At 49.6% G+C, this 17,057-nt stretch overlaps 3 protein-coding genes across 10 annotated transcripts in view; 1 reads left to right on the top strand and 2 right to left on the bottom strand.

The window, feature by feature from the left end:
• The window catches only part of LOC148671873 (uncharacterized), a 641,462-nt gene that overhangs the window by 388,023 nt on the left and 236,382 nt on the right, over positions 1–17,057 (top strand). The gene's annotated exons all lie outside the window — the stretch shown is intronic.
• LOC148671881 (GTPase IMAP family member 8-like) overlaps positions 1–17,057 on the bottom strand; it is a 423,522-nt gene that overhangs the window by 368,197 nt on the left and 38,268 nt on the right.
• On the bottom strand, positions 2,476–12,763 carry LOC148671885 (GTPase IMAP family member 8-like). Of its 3 annotated transcripts, none has more exons than XM_088632767.1 (5): positions 12,494–12,763; positions 11,947–12,166; positions 11,365–11,497; positions 7,961–8,800; positions 2,476–5,874 (listed from the first exon to the last, which is right to left on the bottom strand). In XM_088632767.1, the coding sequence occupies exons 3-5, from the start codon at positions 11,393–11,395 to the stop codon at positions 4,640–4,642; spliced, it is 2,106 nt and encodes a 701-aa protein (XP_088488893.1). In that variant the 5' UTR covers positions 11,396–11,497; positions 11,947–12,166; positions 12,494–12,763; the 3' UTR covers positions 2,476–4,639. The 3 variants fall into 3 exon arrangements, with proteins under 3 accessions (XP_088488893.1, XP_088488894.1, XP_088488895.1); XM_088632768.1 differs by having other exon boundaries at positions 11,947–12,075; positions 12,494–12,569; XM_088632769.1 differs by lacking the exon at positions 11,947–12,166 and having other exon boundaries at positions 12,494–12,580.

The following is a 17,057-nucleotide window of genomic DNA, read 5'->3' as shown; positions in this document are numbered from 1 at the left end:
GCTGCAGTCTGACAGCTCTCGTTTTCACAGTTAGTACAACAGAAACACCTGAGCAACTAGAGTCGCCTGTCAGCCATTTTCCCGATTAACTCTGCTCACCTGACACTGGGGGTTGAACACAACAGAAGACACTGTTGTAACATGACTAATCGTGTCTAGAAAATCATTTCCACAGACAGATGCTGCAGTTCTGTGCTTTTGCTCAAATTTAACCCTTTGATCTGAAAATCACATTTCAATAATACACATCAAAATAAATATCACATTTATTTTAATTTTGTACAAATCAAAAATGACTAATTTTACTTATAGCTGTGGTTCAGGTCCAGTCTTCTTAGACCAGGAGGACAGCCGGTCCAGAGGTTCAGGTCGGGTCTTGTTAGACCAGAAGGACAGCTGGTCCAGAGGTTCAGGTCCGATCCTGTTACACCAGGAGGACAGCTGGTTCAGTCATGTTGGAGGACAGCAAGTGTGAGGATGCCGTACCAGGAGAACAGTGTTGAAGTTCTGTGATTTTACAGACATGATGTTCTTTCGTTAGAGGTTGTGCTGCAGCAGGTGTTGGTGTCAAACTTTACTGTGTTTCAGTCCCACCAATGGACTGCAGAGTCCCACTGTGAGCTGTTACAGAAGCCCCTGTCTATACGGAGGAGAAACACAACTTCTACCAAGAATGAGGAATAGGTCAAGTTTATATCCTAACACGTTTGGTGGTGTTCCTGAGTTGTACAGTTGTACGTTTAAGGACTGAGCACATGAAGGTCTGTTTTACCCAGAGTGGTGGGTGTCTTGTACAGACAGCTCTTCTGTACTGTTGAAATTGTATATCTTTCAGAAATCAGCTGGATAAAGAAATGAGATTCATCATCGTTGATCTCTAGCTTGTTTGGTAGGGAGTAGTAAATGTGTCACTTGTGACCTCCCTTCCTGTCTCTCCTCCTGTTGCAGTGAGTGAAGGAGACCCTGCAGTCGAACCCGGACTCCAGACCCCCCCCTCTGAGCTGAGACTGGTGCCGCTGGGAGCCGGACTGGGGGCAGCAATAGGGGCCCTAGCAGGAGCCCTGAGGGGCCCAACAGGAGCAGCAGCAGGAACAGTGATAGGAGCTGCAGTAGGAGCTCAGATAGGAGCTTTACTGGGAGGAGAAACCAGAGCAGCAAAGACTCACACACAAGAGCGCACATAGCCCGCAGACACACAAGAGCACACACAGCCCGCAGACATGCCCGCAGACACACAAGAGAACACACAGTAGTCACAACGTAGTCACACACAACCTTAAGGCACTCAAGAATACATAACACTCAGACACACAAGAGCACACACAGCCTGCGCAGACACACAAGACCACACACAGCCCCCAGACACACAAGAGCACACACAGTAGTCACAACGTAGTCTCACACACAACCTGAAGGCACTCAAGAATACATAACCCTCAGACACATAGAGAACACACACAGCCCACAGACACAATGAGCAGACACACACAGCCCTCAGACACACACAGCCTGCGCAGACACTCAAGAGCACACACAGCCTGCGCAGACACACAAGGGCACCCACAGCCCGCAGACACACAAGGGCACCCACAGCCCGCAGACACACGAGAGCACACACAGCCCACAGACACACAAGAGCACACACAGCCCGCAGACACACAAGGGCACACACAGCCCGCAGACACACAAGGGCACCCACAGCCCGCAGACACACAAGGGCACCCACAGCCCGCAGACACACAAGAGCACACACAGCCCGCAGACACACGAGAGCGCACACAGCCCGCAGACACACGAGAGCGCACACAGCCCGCAGACACACGAGAGCACACACAGCCCGCAGACACACCATAGGACACACAGCCCGCAGACACACGAGAGCGCACGCAGCCCGCAGACACACGAGAGCGCACACGGCCCACACAGACACACGAGAACACACACAGTCCACAGACACACACAGCCCGCAGACACAATGAGCAGACACACACAGCCCACAGACAGGAGAGAGGAACAGACAGGAGATCGAGGAGCTGAGAGAGAGCTGAAGACACTGAGACAGGAGCAGGAGAGGGAGAGGAGGAGCTCAGGCAGTGTTATCGGAGTGACAGAGAGACACAGAGACACTGCCGCAGGTCAGTCACTGATCCACACAGTCTTTCCCAGCAGGAGAGGAAGACCGGATACTTCCTGGACACAGAGTGAGGACTCTCCACTGAAACACTGATCTCCTCCTCGTAAGAGATCCGACTCACTGAAAACCTGCCCTTAGTGTCCCATGTGAAGAAAAACTCATTTTAAATTAACGTTTTATTTTGATCATGTTTGTATTTTGGTATTCTTTGTGTATATATATATATAAATGTTATAAATTATTTTTGGATATAATTCTGACATTGTATATGTGTGTGTGTAACAGAATATATTGTAGCATTTACAGGTTCTTCTCAGGACAAAGGACCAGTGGAGACGCGATAAACGAACCAGGCTTTATTCTTTATCAACCACAGAATATACACACACATGACTTACAATCTCAGAAACACGACTTTATTTCTGGTCATTGGGACTTTATAACTCGTAACGGCGACTTACAATCTCAGAATCACGACTTTATTTCTGGTCATTGGGACTTTATATCCCGCAACGGCGATTTACAATCTCAGAATCACGACTTTATTTCTGGTCATTGGGACTTTATATCTCGCAGCGGCGACTTACAATCTCAGAATCACGACTTTATTTCTGGTCATTGGGACTTTATATCTCGCAATTCCGAGTCAGAAAAGTCATAATTTCGAGATCTAAAGCCGAAACGGCGAGAAACCGCGGCGCGTTTTTTTTTCTTTCCACTCCCTGGCGGACACGGCTTCCACAGAGGAGGGAGCGAAATGGACTTTTATGTTTTTCTATCGACTTTCTTCTCCTGAGCCGATCATCAAAGAGCAGAACTGGCGCCAAAACCCGCTTCCGGCTCGTCCTCCGGGTGCCGCTGCGGCGCCGGTTGCTAAGCGACGCTCCGAGCCCGAGCGCTCGAGCTCCTCTCGGGGCGGTTTTATTCCCAGCTGAGGAGCCGCTCCTGTCCTGGAAATCCCGGGAAGGACTGGGACTCCCCTCCTGTGGGCTGGGAGGCTCTTCCCGGGTGTTTCCGCAGACGAGGGGAGTCCTGGTGTCCTGGGAAAAGGCCCCCTGTGCTGCGGGCGTCTCCGAGAGAAACGGGCTGTTTGTGTGGGAAGATGCTCTTTCCTCAGGAGGGGAAGAGCCGAGCGGGAAGGAAAGTTCTGGAAGTGCGTCTCCTCTCCGGCTGCTCCAGTCCCAGTGACGGCGACACCGGGACAGGACAGGAGGGACGAGCGGGTCCTCTTTCCCACACGGGGGATTAGTGGGGTTTGTTAGGACACAGGACAGAGAGAGAGAAAAGGACACCAGTGGGAGAGAGTCCTGAAGCTCTCAGGTCTGGTCTTGATCCGGGTTGGTCCCAGTCCCAGTTTACACTGGTTTACAATGTGGGACTTCTGCCCTGACACGACCCCACAGGTGTCTCCACAGGAGACGGGAGTCCTATAACGTGTAACCCTACAACAGTATCCCAGTTAATTCTTTAGCCTTGGAAAGAGGTTCAGATAGAGTGACCCTCTGGTCCTGATCCTGCTGGTGGATCTCAAGAGATCCAGGGATCCAGTCTCTGTCTGGGATCTTTGCCCATCAGTCAAACACACAAAATCACAAGTAATAAAAATAATAATAAACTTTATTTTATAGAGCACCTTTTAAGGTGGCTTCCCAAAGGGCTTTACAGAATGACAACAACAATAAAACTATTATACACAAGATAAAACAACAAGGAGTTTAGAGAAGGTGACTCTCTGATATCCTTGGGCAAAGAGTTCCAGAGCTTGGGGGCAGAACAGGAGAAGGCCCTGTCACCCAAAGAGTGTAGAGGGGCTTGGGGGACAGTAAGGAGAGGAGAATTAGCAGCCCGAAGGTTGTGAGGTGGAGAGTAGGGCGATAATAGTTCAGACAGGTACTGAGGTGCCAAGCCATGCAGAGCCTTACAGGTGAGCATGAGGATTTTAAAGTCTACGCGGAATTGGACCAGAAGCCAGTGCAAGGACTCCAGGATAGGAGTAATGTGAACACTTGCACCAGACCTCGTCAGGATTCTGGCTGCTGAGGTTTGGACAGACTGCAGTTTGTTCAGAGTAGATTTTGATACCCCAGCGAGTAGAGCATTACAGTAGTCAATTTGAGAGAATACAAATGTGTTGATCAGCTTTTCAGCCACAGTTAGTGGTAGCATAGGGGTAGTCTAGCGATATTTCTAAGGTGAAAAAAACGTTTTGACGATATGCTGCACATGTGGGTCGAATGTTAAGCCAGAATCGCATATCACTCCAAGGTTTTTTGATTAGACTAATAATTTAGACTTTAATAAAGAACTGGGGTGCTGTTTAAGGCAGCCCCAATACAGAGAGAACAGGAAAGAAAGCACACCCCAAAATTATAGGGGTGCTGTCTGGAGAAAAGTCCTTCTGTGTCTGCGGGCTGTGTGCGCTCTTGTGTGTCTGCGGGCTGTGTGCGCTCTTGTCTCAGTCATCTTCTGTGACCTTCTTCTCGATGTGCTGCTTGCGGTCCTCAATCACTCTCCTGTATCTCCTGTGTGTCTCTGATGCCACACAGTGAGTCTGTCTATCACTGTGTTTTGTCTCTCTATTGTCTCTCTGTATCTCTCTACTGTCTCTCTCAGCTCCTCGATCTCCCTCCTGCAGCTCCTGTGCTCCTGTCCTGCTGGAGTGAACTGTGTTGTCGACACACTGACCTGCTGGAGAGTCTCTCCGTGTCTCTCTGCCTCCTCTCTGGCCTTTTCCTCATAGTGCTGCCTGAGCTCCTCCATCTCCCTTCTGTGTGTCTCCTCTCTCTCTCTCCTCTCCCTCTCCTGCTCCTCTCTCACCTTCTCCATCTCTCTCTGCAGCCTCTCTCTCTCCCCTCTCTCTCTCCTCAGCTCCTCCTCCAGCTCTCTCCTCCTCCCCTCATCCCTCTCCTCCCTCAGCCTCTCCTCCAGCTCTGCTATCTTCTCCTCCAGCGCTCTGATCTTCTCCTCTCGTGTCTGGATCTCCTCCTCCATCCTGCGGAGGTGGTTCTGCAGCTCCTTCTGGTGCTTCTCCCTCAGTCTCTCCTCCTCCCTCTGTTTCCTCTCCTCTCTCTCCCTCAGGATCTGCAGTTGCCTCTGTCTGATCTGGGACTCTGCCTCCTGGTACGTCTCAGTGCTGTAGTAGCTGCCCTTGTTTCCTGCTACCAGCTCCTCTATCTTCTCCAGCAGCTCTGTGACCTGAGTGCTGCCCCTGTCCTTGTTGTTGAGGGCGTGATACCTGTTCCCACTCTTCTCCAGGAGCCACTGGAGCTCCCTACTGCCTGTGTGCACAAACTCCTCCAGCGTCCTGCTGGTCAGATCATCAGCGTGGGTGAACAGGACCATGGTGTGTCCCAGGGCCCTCTCCCCGAATATCTCCAGGACTGTCTCCAGTGTCCTCCTCTCCTCCCCTGAGGATCGGCCCAGCGGGGTCACCAGGAGGAAGGCGTGGGGTCCCGGGGCAGACAGGTTAACACAAAGCCCCACATCCCGTCTCCTGTCCCCCTCAGACAGTCCGGCGTGGAGCCAGTCTGGAGTGTCCACCACAGTCACCCGTCTCCCGGACACTTGTCCTGTCCTCTTCCGGCTCTCCTGAGTGACCGCGGAGCTGCTGGCTTCAGAGGGAAACTCCTCTGAGCCCAGGATGGTGTTTCCTGCTGCGCTCTTCCCAGCACCAGTCCTGCCCAGCAGCACCAGTCTCAGCTCAGAGGGGCGGGGCTGGAGTCTGGGTTCGACTTCACTCACTGCAACAGGAGGATAGAGGAGCATCAGGGAGGTTACGCATGAGAGACCAACCTCTCCACAGGTAAAAGGAGTACAATTTCCTCAAGTAATTTCTTGACAAACGTAACTTAAAAGTCATAATAATAATAATAATAATAATAATAATAATAATAATAATTGCTTACACTTCTATACTGCTTTTCTGGACACTCCACTCAAAGCGCTTTACAGGTCATGGGGATCCCACTACCGCCACCAGTGTGCAGCCCCACCTGGATGAAGCTCCAGTCCTCTCCCCACACACCAGCTCTCAGTGGGGAGGAGAGCAGAGGGATGAAGCCAGTTCAGAGAGGGGGGTTATTAGGAGGCCATGATGGGTAAAGACCAGGGGGGTAATTTGGCCAGGACACCAGGGTGACACCCCTACTCATCTCGAGAGACACCCTGGGATTGTTAATGACCACAGAGAGTCAGGACCTCGGTTTGACGTCTCATCCGCAGGACGGCGCCTGTTTACAGTCCAGTGTCGCCGTCACTCTACTGGGGCATCAGGACCCACACAGACCGCAGGGTGAGAGCGCCCCCTGCTGGCCCCACTCACACCTCTCCCAGCAGCAGCCTCAGTGTTTTCCCAGGAGTCTCCCCTCCAGGTACTGGCCAGGCTCACCCCTGCTGGGCTCCAGTGGGGCTGTTTAAGTGTCACAAGTACTGACTCTGAACATCGGCGTTCCCCAGTGCTGCAAATTCAGCCCTCTCCTCTGCTCCCTGTTCACCCACGACTGCGTCTCCAGGAACAACACAAACTCCATCATCATGTTTGCAGACGATACAACGATCATCAGCTCGATCACGAACGGTGATGAGTCCACCTACAGGGAGGAGGTAGAAACCCTGACAGCATGGTGTCAGGACAGCAACCTCTCTCTGAACACCAGCAGAACTAAGGAGCTGATGGTGGACCACAGGAACAGACCAAGCACCCATTCACATCAGTGGGTCCGCAGTGGTCCAGATTGTCAAATTCCTAGGTGTCAACATCACAGGCGACCTGACCTGGACCCACCACACCAACCCCGTAGACAAGACAGCGCCTGTTCTCTCTCCCCAGACTGAAGAAGTTCAGCCTGCCTTCACACATTCTGACCAGCTTCTACAGCTGCACCACTGAGAGCATCCTAACCGGCTGCACCACTGCCTGGTGTGGTAACTGCTCCGCCCACGAGCTCAGGGTCCTCCAGAGGGTGGTGACACTGGCTCAGAACACTACCGGCTGCGCTACTGAACACAGAGGATATCTACAGTGTTAGATGCCTCAAGAAGGCCAGGTCCATCCTCAGGGACCCCAGTCACCCTAAACACAACTTGCTCTCTCTACTACCATCTGGAAAACGGTACTGAAGTATCAGACCAAGACCACCAGGTGTCAGAACAGCTTCTTCCCCCAGGCAGTAAGACTGCTGAACAGCCAACCACAGCAGACACCTGCAGTTACCTCCTTGAACTGACAGGGGGCACTGGCATTCTCAGGACACCTACAAAGAGCACTAAATACCTCCTTCCCTGTACCTTACTACTGTCAAGACACCTCAATACCTCCTACCCTGTACCCTACTACTGTCAGGACACCTAAATACCTCCTATACTTGTGTTAGTTCCACACAATCTGTGAATTGCAATTGTGTAATCTACTGTATCCCAATGTTAACCCCTATAAATTCCTGTCCTCCAACTCTTCTATTCCTCTTAACGAGCCTTTAACGAGCTCGCAGATTTCAATGCTGACAACACCGCTGTGTGCTGTACTGTTCGTGCATCGATCAATAAACCTTGATTGATTGAGTGTTGGTCCGACAGTCTTGAGGAACAGATTACAGAGACTGAGCTGCTGTGTGATGGATTAAATCTCATTTCCCTGAGAGAAAACAGTTAAATTACAGCACAGAGGATTTAAACAGACACAGATCTGTGTGCCACTGTGTTAGTAACGCAGTACAGAGCGGAGCACTGTATGATTTTAATTCCTAACAGGACACAAGATGGTTGAATCTCTCAGTCTGATGACCAGTAAAATGAGTGACTCAGTAATACAGCACCAATCACACTCACTGGCAGGAGGGATGATGTCTTTACTGTTCCTCCTCTTGACAGGCAGTCTGGGCTCCTCTGTCTCTTTCTCCAGCTCCTCTTCCTTCAGTGTCTTTCTCATCTTCTCCTTCAGCTCCTCTTCTCTCCTGCTCCACTCCTCCTCCAACCTCTGTCTCAACTCCTCTGTGTCTCTCTGTCTCTGCTCCTCCCTCTGTCTGATATATTTCTCTAGTTCAGTGTTTATTTCTTTGATGTTAGTGGTGAAGTACTGCCCATAGTTTCCTGCCACCATGTCCTCTATCTTCTCCAGCAGCTCTGTGACCTGAGTGCTGCCCCTGTTCTTGTTGTTGAGAACATGATACCTGTTCCCACACTTCTCCACCAGCCACTGGAGCTCCTTCCCTCCTGTCTCAATGTGCTGCTCAATGGTTGTTTCTCTCAGTCTGTCCCCCCAGGTGAACAGCACTATTGTGTGTCTCCAGACTCTCTCACTGAGAAGCTCCAGATGTTCCTTCACTGATCTCCAGTCTGTGTCTGAGTTCAGATTAATCACCAGGAGGAGAGTGTGGGGTCCTGGGGGACACAGAGACACACTGCGCACAACCTCCTCTCTGACACACTTTGGATCAGCCCTTATAAAAGAGGAACCCCAGCCTTGAGTGTCGACCACAGTGATCTTCCTCCCAGCTACTTCACCCTGTCTCTTCTCACACTCCTTAGTTTCTCCCTCAGTGTCAAACTCCTCTCTGCCCAGGATGGTGTTTCCTGCTGAGCTCTTCCCAGACCATCTCTGGCCCAGCAGCACGATCCTGATCTCTGAGAGACGCTGTGGTGCCTCATGGGCATCAGCCTGTCCCTCCCCTGTCAGAGAGAAAGATCACAGATTATTTACATGATAAAGTTCTCATCACAGATATGTTCACCACTCATCCCATTTAAAATTCACAATAAAAACTTTTCTATATCTTTTCTATTGTCCCTGCCCTGTGAGAGAGGAAAATCACAGATTATTGAGATTATTTTTCTGTGTATTCTCTGTGGTATACAAAAATGTTCTGTTAATGTTAGTTAATCAGACACTATTCTTACAACATTGTTATTCTGTATTCTTACAATTTATATAAAATATATGTATTTTTAACTGTTCTCTCAATAGTACATGTTTATTTTTCATCAGGATTTTGTTTCTTAGAATAATTAACCTCACTGAAAGGTCAGATGTTCTTTCATCTGATAAACAACACAGACATTTTTCCAATGTCTTCCTTGCTCATCTTTACCAAGGGTGCCAATACTTCTGGAGAGCCCTGTAGAGTCCCACTAACACTCTGAGTGTCCAGTGGCAGTTCAGACACATATGGGACTCCTGTGTTCAGAATGAACCTTTATACCTCCTTATTTTAAAAATACATGTAAAAACTGTAAAATCATTCAGTCCATCCTGATTCTTCAGTAGTGAGTCTAAAATGTCACATTTCATAAAGACATGTTTGGGACTCAGCCACCTGGCTGGGAAATCTCTGTGTTATATAGTTGAACCAGAAAGTGAACTTATGTAATTGTATTGGTACAATAGACTCTTTATTCAATCAAAATTGAAAAACCTTGGAGTTATATTTGATTCTGGCTTAACATTCGACCCTTCTTTGCAGCAGGTCTCCCTGGTAGGCCAGCGACACGCACAGATGGCCAAGAACAACCCAGGACTCAAGGGGGCGTGCTCAAACTTGTGACCGGTGCCGTACACGGTGTGTTATTGTAATATTGTAATGTACATGATAAATAATTACATCCGTCTTCTCCCGAATTGACTACTGTAATGCTCTACTCGCTGGGGTATCAAAATCTACTCTGAACAAACGGCAGTCTGTCCAAACCTCAGCAGCCAGAATCCTGACGAGGTCTGGTGCAAGCGACCACATCACTCCTATCCTGGAGTCCCTGCACTGGCATCCAGTTAAATTCTGTGTGGACTTTAAAATCCTCACGCTCACCTGTAAGGCTCCGCATGGCTTGGCACCTCAGTACCTGTCTGAACTATTATCACCCTACTCTCCACCTCACAACCTTCGCTCTGCTAATTCTGCTCTCCTTACTGTCCCCCAAGCCCCTCTACACTCTTTGGGTGACAGGGCCTTCTCCTGTTCTGCCCCCAAGCTCTGGAACTCTCTCCCCAAGGATATCAGAGAGTCACCTTCTCTAAACTCCTTCAGATCCAGACTCCAAACTCTCTTCTTCAGAAAAGCCTTTACTGAACTGGTTCCATTCTTCACCCCTCTGCTCTTCTTAGTACCACCTTCCAAAGTCTCCTCTGTGTACTGTAATTGTGTTTTATCTTGTGTATTCTTCTTTATTGTTATTGTCATCCTGTAAAGCGCATTGAGAAGCCACCTTTAAAGGCGCTATATAAAATAAAGTTTATTATTATTATTATTCCACCTTATTTTAAAAATACACGTAAAAACTGTAAAATAATTCAGTCTGTCCTGATCCTTCAGCAGTGAGTCTAAAATGTCACATTTCACAAAGAAATGTTTGGGACTCAGCCACCTGGCTGGGAAATGTGTTGTATAGTTTCAAACCGCTTAGAAACTATCTATTGTGATCCACACTGAAGAGAACTAGCATGATGTTAGTTTAAAAACAGTGAAACTGACAAGCTGGAGGAACTGAGTCTCTTTAGTCTGAAGGGAGTGTCCCACACTGACAGGGTGAAGATAGCGAACCATAAATATATACAAAATAATCAACATCCTCAGTGACAGTCAGTCATCATTAAAGACCAGTTAGATATTGACACCTCAGAGTTCCTCAGAATTAACACAGAAACAGAGTTCCTCAGAATTAACACTGAAACTCAAAGCAACACTTAGACTTAAAATCAGGAGTGGGAGGCTCTACTGTACACAGAGGGGGGTGGGAGAGGGGAACAAGCTGCCCAGTCAGGACAGGAGAAACAGCTGCACGAGAACCTGGAATCACTACTAATTACGGGCCAAATAAATTCCTCTGTTGTTCATCTGTACTGATTCCTCTCTGGTATTATCAGCTGTACAATAAACAGGGCCTCTGAGCAACAAACAAGAAATGTTCATATCTGAGCGTGTCTGAGCATCATGAATACTAACAGTGTGAATCCAATACCATCAGCATACAGTCAGGTTTAACATCAATCATTTTACCTTAAATAAACACTTTATTAAAATATTTAGTACATTCCAAACAGCTTGAGTTTACACTAACGATCTCTGATAACTGACAAGAGAAAGTGAAAGTAAACCAGACCCTGTGTGTCTGACAGAGAGAACACACTCTCAGCAGACAGGAAGACACTTCTCCAGCTGCTGCTGTGCTCTGTGACAGAGAAGAGACCCTCAGTGACTCCCTTACCGACACTCTGACAGGCAGAACAAGAGAAAACTCACCAGGGCTGAGCGCTGAGCTCTCAGACGCCATCTCTCTCCTTCTCTTCCTGCTGATCTGAGGGAGAAGGACTTCCTGTTCTCTTCAGGTAAAGGTGAGCTCACCTGAGGGATGAAGACTCTGCTCTGGCGCCACCTGGTGGATCAGTACAAATGAAACTTAATAAACCGCCAGGAAAATGCATAACGCATCTCTTCACTCAGGAAACATTCAACATGAAAATACTTTTCACGTGTAAACTCTCATGTGACTCGTGTTGTTCCAGTAACAGGCAGGCTCTGTCAATCCATCAGCTGCTGCAGGTGAAAGGCTCAGGAAATCCAGAAATTTTAAAAGTAACTGAGACAAATCGCACGAGTGTGTCTTAAATACAATGATTAACTGCGAAAAGATTCCGTTTTAAACTCACTTCCCCTGTGAACCTGCAGCACTGAGTCAGTGTTTTCTGAAATGTGCCCGTATTTAGAAGACCTAATACTTCACATGTGCATTAAACACATACTCTTTTGGGGAACAAACGTGCAAAAACAATTTAAAAGAAACGAGTAGTATTTAGGATTTAGAGAAACAGGTAAAAACATCACCAAGGATCTCAGAGAGTCTCCTTCCCTGAGGTCTTTCACATCCAGACTCTAAACCTTCCTCAGTAAAAGAGCTTTAATTTCACGGATCCTGTGTCAATCTGCTGTATCCTCTCGGTGCGGACTCTTCCTCTGCAGAGCACGATAAAGCCTCTTTTAAAGGCGCTATACGAGATGAATATTAATGTCCATCTTCCATCTCACTTCAGGGTTGTTAATTTACCTGCGCAGAAATGAGGAAGTATATTTATAAACAAACTCCGTGTGTAAAAAGAGTCAATCGTGCTGTTTTTCGAGAGTTTCTCTACAAAGCTGTATTCCAGACCACACGGATCAGGAGAGAGAAATTGTTCGGGGATGTATAAACGGTTTAAAAGAAACGGAGATGTTTTAAACAGGCTCCGGTGTACGATGAGCTTTCAGGAGCTGATCCTATATCCTGAAAGCGTGACTTGCGAGCAATTTCCCGATTTCAGGACCGAAAATCCAACATTTCTCGCTAAATCGACACACCGTGAGAAGAGAGAAGAGTTCAGAAGTATCTCCTCACCTTCGGTGCGGCCGGGCCGGCGCTCTGACCCGCTCCAGCAGGACTGCAGGCTCCGGTCCGCAGGTCCGAGCGCAGTCTGGAAAGGAGCGGAACCGGAGGAACCGGGACTCGGGAATGCGGAGGAACTGGAGGCGCCACTGGGAGCGAGAGCCGTAATACTGCGAGAATAGGCGCCTCCGCAGCCTGAGAGATTCGCACGTCCAGGACCCGCCTCGCCCGGCTCTCGCAGGGAAACCCTGTACGTCCACGGAGAGGAAGGGCGGGTTCCACGAGTGTACGTGCCCAGACCACTCTGAAGAGTTTCATCTGTGGGGCTGCCGTGTACTGGTGGTGATCGAGGCTCCAATAAATGCGGGGACTTCTAGAGTAGCGATAAATACGGGTCTCCTATAGTAGAGATAATACGGTAGGAGAGCTGACAGGTGTGTCTGTATGGGACTCCTATAGTAGAGATGAGACGGTAGGAGAGCTGACAGGTGTGTCTGTACGGGACTCCTATAGTAGAGATGAGACGGTAGGAGAGCTGACAGGTGTGTCTGTACGGGACTCCTATAGTAGAGACGAGACGGTAGGAGAGCTGACAGGTGTGTCCGTACGGGACTCCTATAGTAGAGACGAGACGGTAGGAGAGCTGACAGGTGTGTCTGTACGGGACTCCTATAGTAGAGATGAGACGGTAGGAGAGCTGACAGGTGTGTCTATACGGGACTCCTATAGTAGAGATGAGACGGTAGGAGAGCTGACAGGTGTGTCTGTACGGGACTCCTATAGTAGAGATGAGACGGTAGGAGAGCTGACAGGTGTGTCTGTACGGGACTCCTATAGTAGAGATGAGACGGTAGGAGAGCTGACAGGTGTGTCTGTACGGGACTCCTATAGTAGAGATGAGACGGTAGGAGAGCTGACAGGTGTGTCTGTACGGGACTCCTATAGTAGAGATGAGACGGTAGGAGAGCTGACAGGTGTGTCTGTACGGGACTCCTATAGTAGAGACGAGACGGTAGGAGAGCTGACAGGTGTGTCTGTACGGGACTCCTATAGTAGAGACGAGACGGTAGGAGAGCTGACAGGTGTGTCTGTACGGGACTCCTATAGTAGAGATGAGACGGTAGGAGAGCTGACAGGTGTGTCTCTACGGGACTCCTATAGTAGAGATGAGACGGTAGGAGAGCTGACAGGTGTGTCTGTATGGGACTCCTATAGTAGAGAAAATAGGGTAGGAGAGCCGACAGGTGTGTCTGTACGGGACACCTATAGTAGAGATGAGACGGTAGGGGAGCTGACAGGTGTGTCTGTACGGGACTCCTATAGTAGAGATGAGACGGTAGGAGAGCCGACAGGTGTGTCTATACGGGACTCCTATAGTAGAGATGAGACGGTAGGGGAGCTGACAGGTGTGTCTGTACGGGACTCCTATAGTAGAGATGAGACGGTAGGAGAGCTGACAGGTGTGTCTGTACGGGACTCCTATAGTAGAGATGAGACGGTAGGAGAGCTGACAGGTGTATCTATACGGGACTCCTATAGTAGAGATGAGACGGTAGGAGAGCTGACAGGTGTGTCTGTACGGGACTCCTATAGTAGAGATGAGACGGTAGGAGAGCTGACAGGTGTGTCTCTACGGGACTCCTATAGTAGAGATGAGACGGTAGGAGAGCTGACAGGTGTGTCTGTACGGGACTCCTATAGTAGAGATGAGACGGTAGGAGAGCTGACAGGTGTGTCTGTACGGGACTCCTATAGTAGAGATGAGACGGTAGGAGAGCTGACAGGTGTGTCTGTACGGGACTCTTATAGTAGAGATGAGACGGTAGGAGAGCTGACAGGTGTGTCTGTACGGGACTCCTATAGTAGAGATGAGACGGTAGGAGAGCTGACAGGTGTGTCTGTACGGGACTCCTATAGTAGAGATGAGACGGTAGGAGAGCTGACAGGTGTGTCTGTACGGGACTCCTATAGTAGAGATGAGACGGTAGGAGAGCTGACAGGTGTATCTATACGGGACTCCTATAGTAGAGATGAGACGGTAGGAGAGCTGACAGGTGTGTCTGTACGGGACTCCTATAGTAGAGATGAGACGGTAGGAGAGCTGACAGGTGTGTCTGTACGGGACTCCTATAGTAGAGACGAGACGGTAGGAGAGCTGACAGGTGTGTCTGTACGGGACTCCTATAGTAGAGATGAGACGGTAGGAGAGCTGACAGGTGTGTCTGTACGGGACTCCTATAGTAGAGATGAGACGGTAGGAGAGCTGACAGGTGTGTCTCTACGGGACTCCTATAGTAGAGATGAGACGGTAGGAGAGCTGACAGGTGTGTCTGTATGGGACTCCTATAGTAGAGAAAATAGGGTAGGAGAGCCGACAGGTGTGTCTGTACGGGACACCTATAGTAGAGATGAGACGGTAGGGGAGCTGACAGGTGTGTCTGTACGGGACTCCTATAGTAGAGATGAGACGGTAGGAGAGCCGACAGGTGTGTCTATACGGGACTCCTATAGTAGAGATGAGACGGTAGGGGAGCTGACAGGTGTGTCTATACGGGACTCCTATAGTAGAGATGAGACGGTAGGAGAGCTGACAGGTGTGTCTGTACGGGACTCCTATAGTAGAGATGAGCCGGTAGGAGAGCTGACAGGTGTGTCTGTACGGGACTCCTATAGTAGAGACGAGACGGTAGGAGAGCTGACAGGTGTGTCCGTACGGGACTCCTATAGTAGAGACGAGACGGTAGGAGAGCTGACAGGTGTGTCTGAACGGGACTCCTATAGTAGAGATAAGACGGTAGGAGAGCTGACAGGTGTGTCTATACGGGACTCCTATAGTAGAGATGAGACGGTAGGAGAGCTGACAGGTGTGTCTGTACGGGACTCCTATAGTAGAGATGAGACGGTAGGAGAGCTGACAGGTGTGTCTGTACGGGACTCCTATAGTAGAGATGAGACGGTAGGAGAGCTGACAGGTGTGTCTGTACGGGACTCCTATAGTAGAGATGAGACGGTAGGAGAGCTGACAGGTGTGTCTGTACGGGACTCCTATAGTAGAGATGAGACGGTAGGAGAGCTGACAGGTGTGTCTGTACGGGACTCCTATAGTAGAGACGAGACGGTAGGAGAGCTGACAGGTGTGTCTGTACGGGACTCCTATAGTAGAGATGAGACGGTAGGAGAGCTGACAGGTGTGTCTGTACGGGACTCCTATAGTAGAGATGAGACGGTAGGAGAGCTGACAGGTGTGTCTCTACGGGACTCCTATAGTAGAGATGAGACGGTAGGAGAGCTGACAGGTGTGTCTGTATGGGACTCCTATAGTAGAGAAAATAGGGTAGGAGAGCCGACAGGTGTGTCTGTACGGGACACCTATAGTAGAGATGAGACGGTAGGGGAGCTGACAGGTGTGTCTATACGGGACTCCTATAGTAGAGATGAGACGGTAGGAGAGCCGACAGGTGTGTCTGTACGGGACTCCTATAGTAGAGATGAGACGGTAGGAGAGCTGACAGGTGTGTCTGTACGGGACTCCTATAGTAGAGATGAGACGGTAGGGGAGCTGACAGGTGTGTCTGTACGGGACTCCTATAGTAGAGATGAGACGGTAGGAGAGCTGACAGGTGTGTCTGTACGGGACTCCTATAGTAGAGACGAGACGGTAGGGGAGCTGACAGGTGTGTCTGTACGGGACTCCTATAGTAGAGATGAGACGGTAGGAGAGCTGACAGGTGTGTCTGTACGGGACTCCTATAGTAGAGATGAGACGGTAGGAGAGCCGACAGGTGTGTCTATACGGGACTCCTATAGTAGAGATGAGACGGTAGGGGAGCTGACAGGTGTGTCTGTACGGGACTCCTATAGTAGAGATGAGACGGTAGGAGAGCTGACAGGTGTGTCTGTACGGGACTCCTATAGTAGAGACGAGACGGTAGGGGAGCTGACAGGTGTGTCTGTACGGGACTCCTATAGTAGAGATGAGACGGTAGGAGAGCTGACAGGTGTGTCTGTACGGGACTCCTATAGAAGAGATGAGACGGTAGGAGAGCTGACAGGTGTGTCTGTACGGGACTCCTATAGTAGAGATGAGACGGTAGGGGAGCTGACAGGTGTGTCTGTACGGGACTCCTATAGTAGAGATGAGACGGTAGGAGAGCTGACAGGTGTATCTATACGGGACTCCTATAGTAGAGACGAGACGGTAGGAGAGCTGACAGGTGTGTCTGTACGGGACTCCTATAGTAGAGACGAGACGGTAGGAGAGCTGACAGGTGTGTCTGTACGGGACTCCTATAGTAGAGACGAGACGGTAGGAGAGCTGACAGGTGTGTCTGTACGGGACTCCTATAGTAGAGACGAGACGGTAGGAGAGCTGACAGGTGTGTCTGTACGGGACTCCTATAGTAGAGATGAGACGGTAGGAGAGCTGACAGGTGTGTCTGTACGGGACTCCTATAGTAGAGACGAGACGGTAGGAGAGCTGACAGGTGTGTCTGTACGGGACTCCTATAGTAGAGACGAGACGGTAGGAGAGCTGACAGGTGTGTCTGTACGGGACTCCTATAGTAGAGATGAGACG

Source organism: Lepisosteus platostomus, chromosome 5 (assembly GCF_059453375.1).
Source record: "Lepisosteus platostomus isolate fLepPlt1 chromosome 5, fLepPlt1.hap1, whole genome shotgun sequence".
NCBI classification, from domain to species: Eukaryota; Metazoa; Chordata; class Actinopteri; order Semionotiformes; family Lepisosteidae; genus Lepisosteus; species Lepisosteus platostomus.
This window is presented reverse-complemented; position numbering and strand designations above follow the sequence as displayed.